We start from the raw sequence: 18,466 nt of genomic DNA on the forward strand, positions 1-18,466 counted from the left end.
GGCCCGCCCCCGGGAGCCGCAACGCCGCAGCCCCGCGCCCGTTCGGCCTCGGGCCCGCAGAGCAGCCGCTGCCTGCGGCACAGAGCATCCGCCTCTGCCCCCCAAAACACCGACCATCGCTGCTGAGCTGCCTGACGACGGGGAATCGCGACCCACGACAGTGCTGGGCGAGTTTCAGCAGAGAGAGGTCAACGCTGCTCTTCCACACGCAGGAGAGACGAGCAGTCGCAACACCTGCCCGGCCAGACCCGTACGTGCACAGTCACATCCGCACGCATGGAGCTCGTACCTGGGCTGCACCTGCTGACCTCCTGCAGGAACGTGCGTGTGTGGGAGCCGAAGGGCAGCTGCACTGTCAGTCGATCGTCTGCTGAGCTGATCTGGACAGTCACGTCAGAGCCTGAGGACATCGGGAGAAAGAGCTCCTGTGGGTCGTGACAAGCCTTCGCAAACTCAGCGTTTCTTCATTCTACAACGGTGGGTGTGTGCATGCACTCAGCCTTTGGCAACATTTTGCCATGCCTTCTTACCATGTTCCTTTCCAAAATTTTACATGAGAATGCCACTTAAAATATAAAAATAATAATTTATAAAAATTTTTATTCTGCTTGTTCAGTGACAATAATTAATCTTCCAGCAGCAGTTGAAAGGCATATGAAAAATTAGTTCCCTTGGTTGAACGGGGGTGACGATGCTCATTAGCACCAACTAACAATGGCCAACAGCATGGCAACTGCCCCAGGAGCCACAGGGCACAACCCCTCCCCAGTCAACTCCCCCAGACCAAGAGCCCTCCACTCCTGCCCCACTGTGTTGCAGCTGGCACAGGGCCCAGAGCACCTGTAATGCAGGCACTAAAGCAACCCCAGAACTCACCAATGACATGAAGGTCACTGTCAAGTACAACTGCAAAAGTAAGACAAAGTTCAGTTGAAAGCTAAGCAACAGATTTGCAGACTACGCTGATACTTTGAGGTTAGTGAGCTCAGCAACTTCTCCAAACTCCAAACGTTCCTTGCAGGAACAGAGGCAGGCAGAACAAACCTGCTGGGCAGGGGCTGTGGCTGGGGCCTGATGGGACATAGGTCCTCACAGGGCCCTGCCAGAGATGCCGTGTGATGCACAAGTTTCACCAAGGATAACAAACTGAAGAAAAAATGTGAAGGCAGAATAGATTGCAATTTTCAGGAAGTAGAACAGCAAAATATGGATTCCAAACCCCTTCATCCCATTCTTTGGAACTGGCCGCTGAGCCACCACAGTGTGTCAGTACCTTCTTCCACTGCAAACCCATCGCTGATGGGGATCACTCTCTCCAGTGAGACATCCTCAGCTGTGATGGCCATCCGCCGGTGAGTGTACACATAGATCCTGCAAGCACAGAGCAGACTTGGAGGTAAAGCCTCCTCAATTCTGGCATGTCTGTAGACAGACAAGCACAGACCCCATCCCACCCAGCAGCACCTGCTAGCACAGCCTCATGCAAATCCCAAAGTAACTCCTCAACCACGTGCCCACCCACCTGCTCACCCCATCGCTTAAATAATGTGTTCACATTACTGGCAGAGCAGAGCAGCTCATGGGCCTGGGGCTTCTCACTGACCACCCATAACATCAAGGCACCATGCCCTCAAACTGCTGCCCTACAAGACTGCACCCTGGTGATGGGAGGGGGTTCTCAGGCGGCTGTCGAGGCTCGTGAGAGACCCGGAGAGTTCCCTCAGATGCTCTCCCCGCCCGCCCCGCGCTCCCGTCCGGCACCCACGCGTGCTGCCCGCGGCACTCCACCAGGCCCAGCAGCCGGCTCTCCACACTCTCCCCCGACGCCAGCAGGCCCTGCACCGCCTGCGGCTGCGGGTCAAGGAACGGTGGGACAAGCGGCAGGGAGCGGGGACAGAGCGGACGGAGCGAAGATCGGCGGGAAGGAGCGGGGGGGAGGGGCAGGGACAAACCGGAGGGAGCGGGGACGGAGCGGAGGGAGCGCGGCGGGGACAACGGGAGGGAGCATCGGGAACAAATCGGAGGGGACGGGGACAGACCGGTGGGAGCGCGGCGGCACCGCGGGGACGGGCGGGAGCGGGGAGAGGGGCCCCGCCACCCCGCACGGCTCCGCGCCACCGGGGCCGATCAAAGGATACGATCCGGCAGGTCGCCCCCCTCGCTAGGCTCTCCTGGATGGCGACCGACTGGTCCATCTCCGCCCCGGCAGCGCGCCGGACGGCGCTCCCCGGGGCCGGCACCCAGCGGCTTCCCCGGCAGCGGCTGCGCGCTCTGGGCGGCTGTCGCGACACGATGCAACGCGGCGGCGGCGGCTCCCCCCAGCAGGGCCGCCCCCGCTGCCGCTCCGTTATCGCTCCGCTCCGGCCGCGGGACGGGCACGGAGCCGCCGGAAATAACGGGGCCGCCACAGGAACCACCGGCGGGAACGGTCGCGCCCGGGAGGGACGGCAGCCGAGAGGATGCTGCACGGCGGGATGCGAACGACGGGGCAGGCACGGCACGGCCCTACCCGGCGGCAACTCCTGCGGCCGAACCCCGCGCCTCCGGTCGGCCCTTCCCGGAAGGAAAGGGAGACGGAGAGGAGGAACCTCTCGGGTTGGCAGACATGCGAAAGGTTAATTTCCATGGAAAATCGCGAGATGCTCTTACTTTCAGTAGCACCTTGAAATATTTTTTTTTTTTTTAATTTCAAGACGACCCAGCACAGGAGCCGGGTTAGTCTGCAAATCAATTAATGGGAGTGTGGGAGTAGGTGCTATAAAATATCACCAGAGCCTTTTGCACTGTAGAGACGGAGTTTGGCCTAAATCAGCTCCTTCCACAAATGTAGGAGATGTAGGTCAAAAGACAGGGAAAATCCGAGTGGTCTTGGCTAGTGACAGCTCTGCACCACTTCCCCAGTCCCTCTCTGCTCACCAACGGACAAGGGAACAGTCTGAAATAGCTACTATAAGCACCAAACCTTACAAGAATTGTGGTGCTGGGCTGTGTTTTTTGAGACAGAGGAACCCTTGACATGGATACGCTGACACTGGCCTGAAACAAGTTAAACGCATGCCCCAAACGCTGAACTGCGGTTTCGTTGTACCAGAACAGACACTGCAACGTGGGAAGGGCCGGTTGTGGTAGAATGACGCGTTTTCCATGCAGCCCCACATCCGCTCCCGCTGCTGCTTGCACGGCAGCACCCCGTTAGGGCTGGCAGTGCTCCATGAGGGCCAGCACCGCAGAGCCTTCCTGCCGGGAAAGTACGCAGGGCTCCAAGGGCTCAAACCTGCCCAGCCCAGCTCTCCCTCCCTCCCACAGGTCACACTGTGCTCAGCCACACTCAAAACACCAGCACCAAAGGGGCCTGACACGAAGATTTTAATATTTTGCAATCTTTTCTCTAAGGAACCAGTGGCAGCAGAGGACAGGGCTGGCAGGGAACAGCACCGTGCGTGTGTGCTCAAGCGGCAGCGCATTGACTGCAGGTAATTCTGCCTGACCAGCTCCACCCGTGCTCTGTGTGCTGCAAGAACAGGCTGGGGGAGCGCCAGGGGTGGTTCATGCCCCAGGCTAATGGTCACCTCTGGGCTCTGCCTTAAGCAGTAGAGAACCATAGATGCGAAGCAGAATTATGAGACACTTTTAGCTTAATCTCATTTCCCTGCCTAAGACTGGGAGATGAAACATAAAGTTACTATTTTACCTACACAGGCAAGAAGCATTTTGTTGCCAGAGCACTTTGGAACTAACAGGTCAGAGGGGGTGCAGGGAGACTGTGCCACAACTAGGTCATTGATTAGAGCAGCCCCTGTGCCTCAGTCAAGGCAGAATTTTCTGGTTTTTAAGGAGAACTAATACCCTCATTCCATCTCCTGAGGTCCCCCATTCCAGCAGCACAGAAGCACACACTGCACCACTCCCAGGATCCACAATTAGCTGGCAGATCTCTCAGACCTACAGGATTTGGACAGGGCAGAATCCCTTGGCGTAGCTTTCTGAGTGCATAGATTAAGTGCTTTTCCTCTGGACACACAGGGGGAACCTTGTTTTCAAGTATTTAAAATTTACTGAAATGCCAGGACTCACCCATCCTGGGATGGTGTAGGATTCAGAGAGCAGCTTAAGGCTGGGGTATAGGATCAGCAGTGGGGCCCTGCACAGGACCCTGAAGGGTGTGCAGCTGCCCATGAGCAGACGCAGAGGGCCCCAGACACCTTGTTTGTGGGACAGGGACAGTACAGAGGGAATTTGCTAGCAAACTTGGCCAAAGTCAGAGAGCAGCAGGATCCTACTGAGTTCTGCAGAGCTCTGCTGCAGGAGAGGCTGCAGAGCCTCCCAACTGCTGCCTAACTCCAGAGGGAAGTGGAGACCCCATAATTCAAGAGAAGGACCACCCCACACGACATGACCTTCAGGAGTGGGACCAATGTCACCTGCCCAGCGCTATTGATGTGAACTTTGCCGTCCAGTTTCAGACAGCTGACTTTTGGGGTGGCCAGGCAGCACTCCTGGTAACAGGCAGCCTTCATCCCACCAGCACAGGCTGGTTTGGCAGCCTTGCAGGCTTTGCTGCATCCTGCCATGTAATTCAAGCCCATCTTCTTCATCTGGAAGGAGAGAGATATTAGCCTGGGGCTCATGCCAAGCCTTTAGTATTCGCATTACAGGAACACAGTGCTCTGCAGCCCAGGCCATACCTCACAGAAGTCCTGCCCCAAAATGCATCTAGTGACAGTCTTCCTGCCTTTGAAACACTTGTCCCCATGACAGGAAAACACTGCACACACTTTACCCTGTGAGAGAAAGAACCAGGGAGACACCATATGTCAATCAGACTCCCAGGACAAAAACTGCATTTCAGACAGCCCTTCACTCCCGAGGGTTCCTCTCCACCCTCCTCCTCCCCACCCCCCCTCCCCTTTCTTCTGGTATTTGTGCTCTCTTAAGAATTTTAGATCCAGAGATAAAGGAGTACTCTAAAACTGCAAGAAACTACTGAAAGACTAGCAGAGCACACAAGTTTCAAGCCTCTTTTTTCTTCCTCTTAACAGGGCTCTGCAAAGATAAGCACATTCCCCACCACTAGGCTCAGGAAAGGGCTGCAGAGTCCGGTGGGTCCTGCACCCTCCGTGCAGCTGCAGGAAGGCTCATCCCCGTGGTCAGGTCAAACTACCTGAGCTGATGCAAGTGCTGGGCTGGGGAACAGGCCTGATGGACAGGGATAAGGCCCACTGGATAGGGCTCCTTATGGACTCCTTACTTCCAGTGCTTGTTCAGGATTTGTTGCCCTTCCAGAGTCAGCTTTTTACGCCATAAAGCAAGTGGAGGTGAGACCTTTTCCTGTCCCCTGCTCAGGTGGGAGCTCAGCTGTCCCAGCAGCCACAGACCCCAGAACCCATGGATGCAGCAGCCTCTGCTCCTGCGGTACCTACGTTTTGGGGGGAAGGCCAAGGGGTGCTGGTGGTCATCAGCGACACGGTGGTGGGTGGCAGGTCACCTGTAAACACATGAGGAGCCCTGTGAGGCTGCATCCAGCATACAGCCTGCACAGGGCCCTCCACAGTCACATAGGGCCGGATTCACCAGCATGGCTCATACTGTGGTCAGAGCTGCCAGGGCCACCCTGCCCCTCACCCAGCTCCAAGGACAGAGTGAGCCCCAGGGCAGAAGAGATGCAGTGGTGCAGCCACAGCCCCTCCACGATGGGTTCTGCCCACCCATCTCCCACCTCTGCCGCAGAACAAAGCTCGGCCGGTACCGTAGGCACTGGCGTTGAGCCTCAGGCAGAGCGGGCCAGCGCAGCACTCCAGGGCACACTGCTGCCTGCTCACACTGGCGTTGGTCCTGCACAGCTCCGCGTCACATCTGCTGCTGCACCTGGCTGTGTAGTTTGTGCTGGAGAAACGATAAAGCTGCAACAGGCAGAGTCAAAGGATAAAGTGAATGTGAAGAGGTACCACCATAAAAGAGCAGAAATAAGTGACAGACTGTCAAAGAGAAATAGGAAATGGACACAGACTTAATGGAACACTGTGGATTCCTGAGATAAAGAAAGGGAAGTCTTTCCCTGTTGCAGCCCCCTTGCATCTCCATACCTCGCAGTAAGTCTCATTATGGCAGGTGATTGTTCCATTGGCATGGGCTTCATCCTGGTAACACCTCTCTCCGGAGCACTGAAAGCTCTGGCAGGTTTGCTGGAGAGACAGCAGGGTGTTACCTTGCAGCAAAGCCTCCTCGCACAGCACTGCAGGGCTGTCCCCAACCACAGCCTCACTGTCTGGAGGGGCCACCCCCACCTGGCCACCCGCTGTGCTCCCTTCCACCACAGGAGATGCTCCCATGGCACTCCTGGATCTTGTGACCGACCAGCTGGGCAAGTGACACTGTCCATAGGGCTGCAATGGCCCAGCAATACCCCTCTTTCCATTCCTTCCCTTACCATTGTCTCGTCTGCTCCCTTCATAGAGGTGTTGGTGGCCACCAAAGAGGCATTGTTGGCGGAGGCCAGCACTATGGCATTCTTGGTGGCCGCTGAGGTGTTCTTCATGGCTGTGGCCACCACTGAGGTGTTCTTGGTGGCTGCCAACACATTGTTGGTGGCCTTGTCTACCACCGAGGTGTTCTTGGTGGCCACCAAGGTGTTGCTAGCAGTGGCCACCACTGCGGCATTCTTGGTGGTGGCCATCACCATGGCATTCTTGGTGACCACCATGACTGCAGCATTCTGGGTGGTCACTGAAGTGTTCTTGGTGGCCACAGCCACCAGTGAGGCCTTCTTGGTGGTCACCACCCCTACCGAGGCGTTCTTTGTGGGCACTGAGGTGTTCTTGTTGGCTGTGGCCACCACCGAGGTGTTCTTGGTAGCCATCACCATGGTGTTGGCAGCTGTGCTGTGCTCTGAAAAACACAAAGCTCCTGCTTGGTGAAGGAAACACCAAGGAAAAACATGCTCAGTGAGCCCCATATCCCTTTCTGAGCCATGGCACAGTACAGAAGGACCTGTGGGAAGCATCTGTCACACTGTGATTAGGAGGTGAAATGGCAGTCAGTGACAGAATGTCCCCAATAGGGTCCACTTGCAGCCACCAACTAGGCAGCCCAAGAAGCAGGTCAGAGCCAGCAGCCCACCACAGCAGCACTATGGACAGATGTTACAACAGCTTCTTCCTCCCACTTCCAGCCATATTGCCTGGGAAGAACAGGCTTTTATGGGGGTTAAACCATGAGGAAAGATTCCTCACCTGTCCAGCAGCTCTGTCCTACAGAGCACAGCCTGGAGAAGACAAACACAAAGTCCCTGGTGTACCACACTGCCTTTGTCCCACTCCCCACAGGCCCCCAGATTTCCCCTTGGGATACAGAACTCACCTACTGTGGCAAGAGAATCTTGAAGACAGAGTTGCAGAGCCAAGATGCAGAGCAGCAAGCCTGGAACCAAGTGGGAATGACTGAGACCACCACACCTGCTGTCTGCTTTACCCACAGCCCAAAGAGCCTCCCCAGCAGCACAGGCAACTCATCCTTGAAACAGATAAGCAGGGATACTCCTCCACCTTCCCAAAGCCCCAGGTGACCAGCAGCCACCCTTCACCCCAGGGAGGCCTCTGGCACAGCCCCCAACAACTGAAGCAGCGATGGAGCCAGGATGGGGGATGGACAGGCACTGCTCTCTGTGCTGCACAAGAGCCCCATTACCTTGAAAGCAGGGGACGAGCCATTGGTGTTTAGCCATCCTTATCCACCAGCAGCTGCACCCAGACCTGGCAGAAGGAGGCACAGTCAGAGCTGCTCCCCTAAGGTGCAGGGCAGACAGCCCAGTACAGGTCTGTGCTCTACCTCCAGTGCTCAGCCCTGGGACAACCAGTCACCCCCTCCTGAGAGACTCCCCAAATCCACCGAGGCTGCTGTGGTGGCTGATGGGGAGCAGGAGCCATGGGGAACTGTGTGTGCTGTTGGTGTGGCAACAACCCTCCCCAGAGCTCACAGGCAGCACAGCCCTGCAGGCAGCTACCAGGAGCAGGAGTCAGGGTGACACAGTGAAAAAGTGCCACCATGCAGCAGTTTGCTGCTGCAAGTGAAGATGCGACCTGGCTCTCCATTCTCTATTTTCATTCCAAACATTTACTTGTTTTGCTAAGGAAATGGTGGAGATATGACTCCAAATAGGCTCCAAAGCCAAATTCTCCAAGGAGAGTGGCAATACTACCCTCCTGTTTTATGATTTAGGCTGAGTCACCATTCCCCCAGGACCCGGAGGGGCTGAAGCTCACGAAAAGACCTCCAAGGCCATTCCCTCAGAGTGACAGAAAAGACAGTGCCAGCTGGCACCTCACCCTGCAAACCAGCACAGCCACCACCCAGAACAGCTCTGGACATCCTACTGAGCCCAGTACCAGCCCAGCCCAGCTCCAGGTGGGGCAAGGAACTAACATCTGCCTGACACAGCCTCATCCCAGGACAACCTTCCCCCCAGGCAGGGAAAGAGCCCACAGCATTGACTCACCTGTCTGCCTATTCCCGAAGCCCCAGCGCACCTGCAGGCAGTGCCAGCACTGGAGCACCTCTGAGCAGCTGCTGTGGCACCTGCCTCACAGCCCAGCCCCACCCGTGTCAGCCACCCCCCCAGGGAAGCGTCACATGCAGCTCCACAGCAGCAGAGACACAAACGGCCCTGTACAGCAATGGAGAAAGGGCTTGCGAAGCTGGAGATGTCACACAAGCCACCACTGCTCTCAGGGGACTGGAGGGCACAACTGCCACTGCCACACGTGATGTGAGTGGCCTCTGGACAATGGACCTGCAATTCTTGAGGCAGCATGAATCCATGGGGTATGTACAGACATCTCCGAGCGTGACACCAGGGGCCAAGGATGCTCCTGAAGCCACAAGAGGCACCTCTAAACACACTATCTGTTCCCATCTCCATCCTCCTGCACCACAGAAGGATCTGCACACAAATTATCTACCAGGTCATTCAAGCCAACAGCAGTGCCAGAGAAATCACCACAGAGCCGAGCCCGAAGCTCATTTGGTAATTCTCTGAAAAAAACAATGGCCAAAGCTCCCCAGGGGGACAGACCCAAGGTAAAAGCAGGCCTCTAAGCCAGGTGAGCTTGTTTTGCAAAGGAGTGCAAAGAAAACCACAAGTTCACAGCAAGATCTAGAAACAAGACCAGTAGCCATCAGCACAGTGTCCACGTGTTTCAGAGAGTCAACCCTCACCATAAACATTTCCATCAGAGTGGAAATGAGAGAAGGAATTGTTTCTGACAGCTGTGTAAAAAGCATTTTAAACATACTGTAATCAAATCCTTCCAGCACACGAAAGAAGACAAGTCTCTCAGCACTTCCTAAATTACAGTGACTTTATTTTTCAAGGTATTTTTTAATATAAAACAATGTCACAACTCTAAGGGGCTTACTAGAAAGTGACTCTATAAAGTATTCTTGAAATCTGTATTCATGCACATATAAAATCCAGACAATGAAGGAGTCAGAGCTGCTGCCACATCCACTCTCTCTGCAGACGTGTGATCCTTCACCCGGGGACAGCTACAGCAGCCCTTGGCGCTTCAAGTCTTCGTAGGTCTTTTTATTCACCACATTCCCGCTGGAATCCTCATATTCCTCCTGGAACAGAACCAAGAGTTTAGAGACAGCACTCAAATTTAGCTCCAAGAGCAGCCACTGAACATAAGCACCCTGCCAGAACCTCTGTGGAGAAGGCAGGCAGTGGATCTGCCAGCAGGTTCTGGGAGAAGAGCTCACCCAGAGCCAAAGTCGTTACAGGTTGTACTACAGATTTTACTTCCCACCATTGACCTGCACACTGTTGAAAAATGGCTTTGGAACAGAAGTTTAGGAAAAGGCACCAGCATAAGTGAGGACACTGCTTACACCCAGGAACAAAGGGTATCCATGAACACAGGAGTGGAGACACCGAATGCCTCTCACTGCTCACCTCTGTATCAGGCTGCCACCTCTCTGAAGCCTTCTGCTGTTTCAGCTTTGCCCACACTGCAAACACAAAGTTAAACAGGATCTATGCCACTTCCCTCGAGATACTTGTTTTTAATCCAGTAAAAAATATACACATGAGCTTTTTTCCCTCCCTTCTTTTGAAACACCCTCACGTCAGCAGTCCAGGAATGTATCTAACATTCATTACAAAGTTACTGTTCCACTGTGCGGCTACTGAAAGGCACTGAACTGCAGCAAACAAGACTTAAAACGAATTGTTCATGATGGGACAAGAGACCAAGATCCAAAGCCACTCCTTCAGGAAAGGTAGTGTTCTTTAACATGTTTCCTGTTCTGCCATCACCACTTACACGAGACTGCATCCTCAATCTGTGTGACGTTGGCAAAGTGTGCTGTGTTGGGAATGCCCAGGCACCGCATTCCATGGGCATGCCTCCACTCCTTGGGGAAAGAGATGAGAATCAGTGTGAGAGGGAACATCACATCCTCCACAATGCCAAAGAGCACAAAAGACATTAACATCTGAACAGGGTGCAACACATACTATCAAAGTTCAAATCTACCAGTCCTCTACAAAAATATTATTTTTTTGTCCTGTAGACAGTTAACACCATACCAGCCATCAATAGGCACCCTGTACCCATCAGACCTGAGCACTGGAATGGGTGATCAAATGGGCAGGGATGGTACAGCATCAGCTGTATGCCCAACACAATCTCTGGGTCCTGCTGCATAGTCCTGCAGCACCAGCTCAGACCCACACCGCAAAAGTGCTGCTCGGGGACCCTAGGGACTCACCAGTGACTCATTACAATGACTGTCTGAACCCAGCAGGGCTGTTCCTGCAGTGAATGTCACTTACTGCAAAGTGCCGCTGGAATGCCTTGGGCCCTCGGTAGGTGTAGTTACCACAAATCTCACAATTGTAGTTGATGTTCAAACCATGGAGTTTATACAACCAGTACGGGATGGGCTGCAAGCAAGGAGACATGAGGATTAGGTCGCATAGCAAAGCAGCTCAAACAGAGGAGCAGTGTGGAGTCAGTGACCTCTCCCACTTCTTCAGGCCTGATAGTCTCAGTTACCTTCCCATCCCAACCAAGAGGCAGATTTTTAGGATTATAAATGATTTCATTTTCTTCATCTTCACTCTCACTCTCACTGATCTGCTCTTCCTCCTCCTCCTCTCTCTCCTCCCCTGTCCGTGCCTGCTTACGCTGCACGTTCTCGTGGGTGAGGTGTCTTTGCTCCTGGAGTGAGAGAAGAGAAGGAATTGTCCACATACCATTGATGCCATGAAGATTTTTTGCCTTTTCTTTTATACCCGTTATACCTTTTTGTAACTTCTGTATTCCTAGTGCTTTTGCCTACATTCTTGGACTTGCTTGTCAAGCTGAGAGACTAAACATTTTAGAAGCTTCATGGCTAGGGATCAGTGTGTCCCAGACCCCAAGGTCCTCTCCAGAACACATTCTGTAAACTAAGATAGAACCATCCAGGGGAAGGCTCCTTGGGGAGGGGGGCTCACTTGAGCCTCTCATTGGAATCTTTGATAGATCTGCTAATTAGTAACACCTAGAATGTTATACCCGATCTATTGTGTGGGTGCATTGCAGGGTGCATTTCAGTGCATTCCACCTGGACATGTGCACCTAAGGATCCTTAAAATAAATACCAAGGTAAAATCCCTTTTCCCCTTCTAACCGTGTTTGACTCTTGATTTTAAAACCAGGAAAAGGCATCACCATGACAGCAAAAGTCAGGTCAAACTCTTGTCGCGAAAAACTTCCTCAGTGTACAGAGGGAGGAAACAGAAGACGAGTGTGAAGCAGAGAATTCCCACCTTACTCAGCCAAACAATTTCAGTTTTTAGTATCCTGACATCTCCTATTTGCAAAGAATGAAACCTTGTATGACCTATTAGCACTTCCAATGTTACTACAGCAGCAGCCATCCTCCTGAAAGCAATCCCCCAAAACTGAAGGCAAGGAGCAAGGCAGATCAAGTAACGGTTTGCAATACCGTGTAACTTACGCACAAAACAGATGTGGTGCAGCACACTGATGTGCTGCTGTCTATGAAAGCACTAGTTAAAGATTAGGACAACCTTCCAGTCACTATTTGACAGCTCTGAAATAAAAAGCTCAAAACCAACATAAAATCCTTACCCCGAGAACTTCCACATACTCATAAATCTGAGCTTCCAGGAATGCAAGATCTTTATTTCTTTCAGTGTCTCTGAAACAGATGAGGTATCTTCATTAAACGCACAAGTTCAGCTCTGATACCTTCCATTTGGTTCAGCACTATTTGGTCCAACATGTAAAGCTTCTAATACTCCAGAATCTCTGTCCTAACTACACAAGAGTGGTGACTACAGAACACTCCTCATCCAAGAAGAGAGAACATTGCCAGCCTCAGAATGACCTCTAAGAACTCACCTTTTGCTTCCTTTTGTCTTTGGATTCTTAGCAAACAAGGAAGGATCAAGTGCTTCCAGGGATTTGCCTTTAGTGCTAAAAAGCCTCTGAGCACGCTCCTCCAGAGTCCTGCAGAGAAGTAGGGAGCGGATTAGTCTAGACCACAGTTTTACATTTCCTGAGAACTATTTGAATTCATGCAACAAAATTCTAAATGTAGCTTTTAGGAAATCATGAGAGTCCCTTTATCTTTGTCTTCACTCCTCAAGTCGAAGTCTACTGTACCAGAGACTCCCATACAGGACCGGTTCAGAGCACCAGATCCCACTGCTTGGTTCTTAAAGTTCTAGCTTTCAAACAGCACTAAGGTAATTCTAGTACAACACAGAACCACACAAGTATCCCAGAAAGAAATGTGATACAGGAAGACCTCAGAAACTGAAAGGAACTCTACAAAGACTGCACCTTACCCACCACACTTCAGCCCAAGAGCCAGCAAAGCTGATTTTAACCTGTCCAGTCCCAGGGAGGCCAACTCCTGTTCAATTAAATAAACTACTGTAAGAGACAAGCTGTTCAACACATACACTATGGATATAGTCCACTTTAGCTTATTAATGAAGAAAAAACCCTGGTGAACAGTATTCAAGAAAGGACTGTCAACAGTGTACCCCTCCTCCCTGGAAAATGACGGATGTGACAAATCTAACCAGGTCTTTCAAGTTACATCCCCCAGTGGGAGAAATGACACCATCAGCACCATCAAAGTTTTACTCAGAAAGCACAGACACAAAGATGAAAACAGAGTACTAAAATTACACAAAAAACCCAAATGACTGAACTTCCACCTGTTCAAAACGTGGCAATAAGTGCAGAGCACTGGAAATGTACCTCCCAGGAGGAGAAGGCTGAGAGGTCCAGGTGGGCACCAGCATGGGTGAGGGCACTGCTGGTCTCTTTCTGCCAAAAAAAACCACATGAAAGAGCTGCATGACATACTACAACACTTCTGGCCATAGAATATTTTAACCTCAAGAAAAGCAGATCATTTCACAGAGAAAAATCCTCTTACTAAACTGAAAATGGAACAATAGTAAAGATGCAAAATAAGCCAACCTGAAATGCACGCTTTAAACTGTTACGCTGGGTTTTAAATTCAGGTCAGTATCACCCTGCACCCTGGTGACACAGAGCTGCAGCCCTCACTGTCACTGATGCTCACAGGAGCATCACCCAGGCTCAGGCTACTCACTGGCCAGCCCGGGAATGTGCCGTTCTCCCACTTCTTCTCAAACTCCGTCTGAATTTTCCCAAAAAGTTCATTCTGGTCCAGTAATGGTTTCACTCGATCTGTGTAATCCTGCAGGTACTCAAGGAGCATTTCAAGATACCTGGCAGGGGAATCATGAGCACAAGTAATTCACTATCACCCTCTAACCACATCTTTGGACAGTCACTACCCTCTAGTACTGCAGAGGGACGTGACCAAGGTCAGGCCAGTTTTTCCACACAGGATTTCTTAACATAGCAGTTCCAAGGGTACATTAAAGCTCTTCCTCAGAGCCAAATGTGGCTCTCCACATCTCTGCTGCGCTGCAAGTTTTCTTGGGGCTCAGACACATGACTGAGCTCAGGCACCCAATTTATGTGAGTTAAGTTTGGCTGTTAATTATAATCTTAGCAGCTGAACACTTCAGAAGCAAATTCCTTCTCACCAAGTGCCATGAAGGAAGCAGGCAGGCACACAGGCTCACCTCTTATATTCAGCATTTTTTCTCTCCTTGGGAATATCGAAGAGTTGGTCAAATGTGGATAAGTAAGTGATATAATCCAATTTCTAAGAACAGAAGGTCTGAGTCAGAGTTCATATACAGCCAAATTAACATCCAGTTCCCAGAAAAGAGAACCCTCAGCCTCTGCAGGGCCTGGGGATCCCTGGGCCCTGACGTACCAAGTACTGGAGGTGCCCACACACAGCAGCCACTCACCTCTGATGATTTCAGGTTAATGTACTTGAGGTAACAATCATGCAAATCCAAGTATCGTCCGTACCCTTCCTCATCTGTGAACTCCACCAGATCTGTAGGAAAGATCATGAAAACCTTTATTATGAGCTTAGTATTCCCTGCTTATTATACAACTGTTTTTGAACTGGAAAAGGATTAGCTGTAAAGTCATTTATGCTTAAGGAAAGTGCTACAATGCCTTCGATACTCATTGAACAGCCCCAACTGCTGCTCTGTCCACAACATTCCTCAGAACAGCAGCCTCACTGGGGAACAATCCAGGGACTGCAGTTCAGAAGAACTTAGATGACAGAAGAGTTTTCAGAATTCTTTTAGTAAAAAGGGAGGTGAAGCCCTGAAACATGCAAACCAGATCAAACAACCTATTAAATAATGTCAGAGCTCAAGCAAACTACAAACTTACTCTGAGCTTCTTCACTTGGGTTGTCTCTGGCCTTCAGCAGCTCCTCAAACTCCACTGACATAGGAACACAGATCTGCATGGGCAGATACAAGCCACACAGTGATTTACTTCAGCTCCTGTCCCAGAATAACTAATATAAAATCACACGAGGTGGCAAATAATGAAACTGCAAACAGAAAGGAGACTCAAAGCTTTGTCACCTTTTTTTCCACACAAAGGCAAAAGTGTGGCTTTAAGCAACATGAGAAAGGTGAGATCTGACCCCAGCTCAGCTGAACATTCCCTTGCAAGGAACAGGGCGAGTGTCCTGCACTGCTCCCTCACATGTTGCCTGACCCTGAGCAGCTGTGCTTAAATGACTGCTGAGTGTTCTCAGTACTTGTGTGTTAAGGCTATTAAACTGGGGAAATAAAAGCTCTGTTATATGTAGGAATGAGATCCAACAGAGCACATCTCACCTGTTCCTATGGAGCAGGTAACTACTCACCTCATTTGGGTGCTTCCGGTGAAATTCCTTAATTTGCTTCAGTCTGTTGTAAAACTCCGCAAATTCATTTGGCCCGGAAATGGCACTGAGTTCTTCCTTACGTAGGCTACGAGTTCATGGGCAGCAACAGATTATGAAGAGAAGGGAAAACAAGGTGATGCTGACACAGCCTTAGTCCAGGTCTATGCTGCAGTGTCTAACTGCAGACCTATGAGTCATGGGGGACCTCGCAGCCCAGCTGGCTCAGGGCCTCCCCACAACTCGAACCACATGCATAACAAAATGTCCATCCAAGACGGACACTTCCCATGTGCATTCGGGTCCTGCCCTGCATTTAGTCACCAGATCTCTATTCGTGTGTTATTCTTTAGACATTTACACTGACTTAAAACAGCCCCAAGCTCCTCACCAGCAGTGCACGCTCAGGCACACGAGGGCCCCAGGCACACTCACCCGTCCTTGTCGTCGTACAAGTCCCGCAGGTTGCCGCTCACTTCCATGTACCTCTGCGGAACAAAGGAAAGGCCCGAGCGCCGCAGAGCCCGTTACTGGGACGGGCCCCGTTCGCTCCCGGGAGTCCGGCCCGCCCCCAGCCCCGCTCGCGGCCCCGGCCCCGGCCCTGGCGCACTCACGTCCTGCATGGCACGAGTCCGGTGGTCCGAGTTGATCTGGTCGCGGAGCTGCGGGGAGAGGCGAGGGGGTGAGCGCGGGCCCGGGAGGCGGCCTCCCCTACCCCCCAAGGCCCCGGGCGCACCGTGGACTTCTTGGTGAGCATCTCCTTCACCATCACGTCCATAAGCCGCTCCCGCTCCTCGTGGTACCGCCGCTGCTGCTCCAGGATCGTCTCCATCCCGCGCCCGCCTCGCGCACCGCTTCCACCACCGCCGGAAGGCCGCGGCACAGCCCGGGTGTGCCGGCGGGAAGGTTCCGGACCCGCCCGCGCCCCGCGCGGCAGTTCCGGTGCAGTGCGCGGTGCCCCGGGGCGGCCGGCAGGCGGCGGCTGCGGCCCGGCCGGGCCCTTTCAGCGACCGCTGCGGCGCGGCCTCGTCTGGCACCGCTGCGCGCGGGGCCGTGTCCGAGCGCGGTGTCCGAGCGCGGGGCCGTGTCCGAGCGCGGTGCTTGGTGGCACTGAGTGGCCCGAGATGCCGGTTTGGATTTGGGGCCAGGGCTGCCCCAGCCTGGAGGCACAACGGCTTCTCTGGGGTTGCCCATCTGCAGCAGCGTTACCCGGTGCCGAGCCCCGGCCGAGCTGGGACGTACCGTGTGGGACGCGCCCGCAGCTCCCCGGGTCCGGTGCCTCGGTGCGGCGGCAGCTCAGACTTTGCTTTCAGCAATACGGGTGCGCCCGAGCGACACGATCGCGGTGCAAGTCCTCCCGCAGACACCCCGGCTGCAACATTCCACTTGCGTTTCAACTGCCTTCTTCAGATCCACCTTAAATCCAAGGACGGATCATACCCGTGCCTTGCCCCCACATTGCCAAATGCAAAGCTGTAATTAAATTTTAAGTCACTAATAAATTATTCGGTTTTTTCTGCCATGCACGATAAATTACTCTAAGCCAAAAGCAAGAAGAAAATTTATCTTAATTAATGGCAGACAAAGATGATCCTTCGCTGAGGAGAGGATGATGCAGCAGTAAGAATACTGTCTTTAATTACTCCCTTGCACTATAGGCTGCCCCAAGGTACATCACCTTTCTTCAGGAATGCCTGTCTAAAAATAAAAACAGAGATAAGATTCTGAACTTAGTGTTCTTCCATTTCTCTTTGCGTGAAACTTCATCTCTGGGAAGGAAAGGAGTTGAAATCCAACAATGTCCCACCCAGCCACATGGCCTCCTTATTTTGGGCTGCTGGCATCAGGAGGATCGAGGTGGGACAAGACCAGCCCTTGCATGACCTTCCTCCTCCTCACCCCACAAATGGCAGTGTACATAGGAGGAGGTGGGAGAAAGTAGGAGACGGTTGGTCCAAGAGATGCCGTTTCATTCCAGGGCAGCAGCACAGCCTGTCAGGGGCTGGGAGCTGAAATTCATAGAATCACAGAATATCTTGAACTGGAAGGGACCCATGAGGATCATCAAAGTCCAACTCCTGGCCCTGCACAGGACTCCCCAGTCAGTGACTTGGACCTGCCTATGCCCATCAGGGCTGCAAATGCTGTCCCTGATCCACAGTGGTGCAGGAGAGCAAAGCTTGGGCAGATTTGGTCAATGCCAGGGTCTCTTTCTACCCCCGCAGTGCTGCCCCATGTCCTTAGCAGCTTCCCCACTCCCACCTCACCAGCACAACAGCCCTGGCCTGACCCCCCTCACACTGCTCCTTGTGCTTTATAAAATTTCCATGACTATTTCAGACCCACACTCCAGAGTCTCGGGGGATGTTTGTGGATGACATCACCCTCCCCCTCCTGTAAATCAGGCACTGGGCCATGTACAGCCATGACCCATTCATGACAGGGATAAAATCCAGATGTTCCAGTGCTACGTGCAGCTGGATCATTTCCTTTTTTGGCTAAAAACGTGAGGCTCTGGAGGCTGACTGAAAGAGGAGCCCGGGGGCCCTTTGTACAGAAACCTTTTGTGGTTAATCCCTGGAAACAGCACTGCAGAAAGCCCGGGTTGTGGTGCTGCCACTGGAGGACAGGCTCAGCTGGGAACCTCTGGGCTGGAGCTGCTCACTCACCCTCCAAGGCCCAGCACAGCAGCAGAGCCCAGTCCAGGTCACAGGGCAGCAATAGCAACAAAAATTGTGCTAGAACTCCATCAGCCACCAGAGCAGGAGCCTTTGAAGCAGCCAGGAATGTGTGCATGCTGAGCCACTGCCATGGTCCTACACAGAGGCACCCCCTGCATTGTGCCTATCCTGCCACTGGACCAGCACCCACGGGAGCCCAGCAACTGCGCCGAGGGCGGGGCCCGGAGCCAGCTGCTGGAGCCATAGCGGGCAAGTCCAGAGGAAATCATGGCAGCTGTTAGTACATGTAAAGGATCTGTGGAAAATAGTTTCATATGTTAGGGAATAAATGGCTCCCTGGCTGATAAACATGAGTAACGAGCATGCAGCACTTCAAGGAAGGCTGCAAAGAGAGACCATGGATACCCTGGCTGGAGGCTACAGCAACATCTACCCGAGCTCCCTTGGAATGTTGTGGCATG

The 18,466-nt window shown here is 52.6% G+C and overlaps 2 protein-coding genes across 4 annotated transcripts in view; both read right to left on the reverse strand.

The window, feature by feature from the left end:
- INPP5B (inositol polyphosphate-5-phosphatase B) overlaps window positions 1-2,566 on the reverse strand; it is a 15,619-nt gene extending 13,053 nt beyond the window's left edge. The window contains exons 1-5 of one of the 2 annotated variants that reach the window (XM_042015814.1): window positions 2,139-2,566; window positions 1,766-1,845; window positions 1,274-1,371; window positions 877-906; window positions 290-400 (exon numbers count right to left, since the gene is read on the reverse strand). In XM_042015814.1, coding sequence (XP_041871748.1) covers window positions 290-400; window positions 877-906; window positions 1,274-1,371; window positions 1,766-1,845; window positions 2,139-2,195 — 376 coding nt within the window. In that variant the 5' untranslated portion in view covers window positions 2,196-2,566. The remainder of the gene's footprint in view (window positions 1-289; window positions 401-876; window positions 907-1,273; window positions 1,372-1,765; window positions 1,846-2,138) is intronic. The other variant, XM_042015816.1, reaches the window with a different exon arrangement.
- A 6,769-nt stretch (window positions 2,567-9,335) lies between these two features.
- On the reverse strand, window positions 9,336-16,233 carry SF3A3 (splicing factor 3a subunit 3). 2 transcript variants are annotated; one of them, XM_042015662.1, is made up of 17 exons: window positions 16,061-16,233; window positions 15,939-15,986; window positions 15,760-15,812; window positions 15,307-15,412; window positions 14,820-14,892; window positions 14,378-14,469; window positions 14,144-14,226; window positions 13,642-13,780; window positions 13,281-13,349; window positions 12,860-12,927; window positions 12,411-12,518; window positions 12,138-12,207; window positions 11,055-11,219; window positions 10,832-10,942; window positions 10,320-10,410; window positions 9,950-10,005; window positions 9,336-9,618 (listed from the first exon to the last, which is right to left on the reverse strand). In XM_042015662.1, the coding sequence occupies exons 1-17, from the start codon at window positions 16,154-16,156 to the stop codon at window positions 9,541-9,543; spliced, it is 1,506 nt and encodes a 501-aa protein (XP_041871596.1). In that variant the 5' UTR covers window positions 16,157-16,233; the 3' UTR covers window positions 9,336-9,540. The 2 variants fall into 2 exon arrangements, with proteins under 2 accessions (XP_041871596.1, XP_041871597.1); XM_042015663.1 differs by lacking the exon at window positions 16,061-16,233 and having other exon boundaries at window positions 15,760-15,854; window positions 15,939-15,976.
- Between the last annotated feature and the right edge of the window lie 2,233 nt (window positions 16,234-18,466).

The sequence above is a fragment of the Corvus kubaryi genome, unplaced genomic scaffold, assembly GCF_017639235.1.
Source record: "Corvus kubaryi isolate FWS band 111438036 unplaced genomic scaffold, C.kubaryi_AGA036_p1.0 split3-37304, whole genome shotgun sequence".
In the NCBI taxonomy this organism is placed as follows: Eukaryota; Metazoa; Chordata; class Aves; order Passeriformes; family Corvidae; genus Corvus; species Corvus kubaryi.

Excerpts from the sequence above, each read along its gene's own strand:
- SF3A3 (XM_042015662.1), bottom strand. The coding sequence starts at position 16,156 with ATGGAGACGATCCTGGAGCAGCAGCGGCGGTACCACGAGGAGCGGGAG. Across the intron at positions 15,987-16,060 it reads TGCTCACCAAGAAGTCCACG|CTCCGCGACCAGATCAACTC; the intron begins GTGCGCCCGGGG and ends CTCTCCCCGCAG. Across the intron at positions 14,227-14,377 it reads TTAACCTGAAATCATCAGAG|AAATTGGATTATATCACTTA; the intron begins GTGAGTGGCTGC and ends TTCTGTTCTTAG.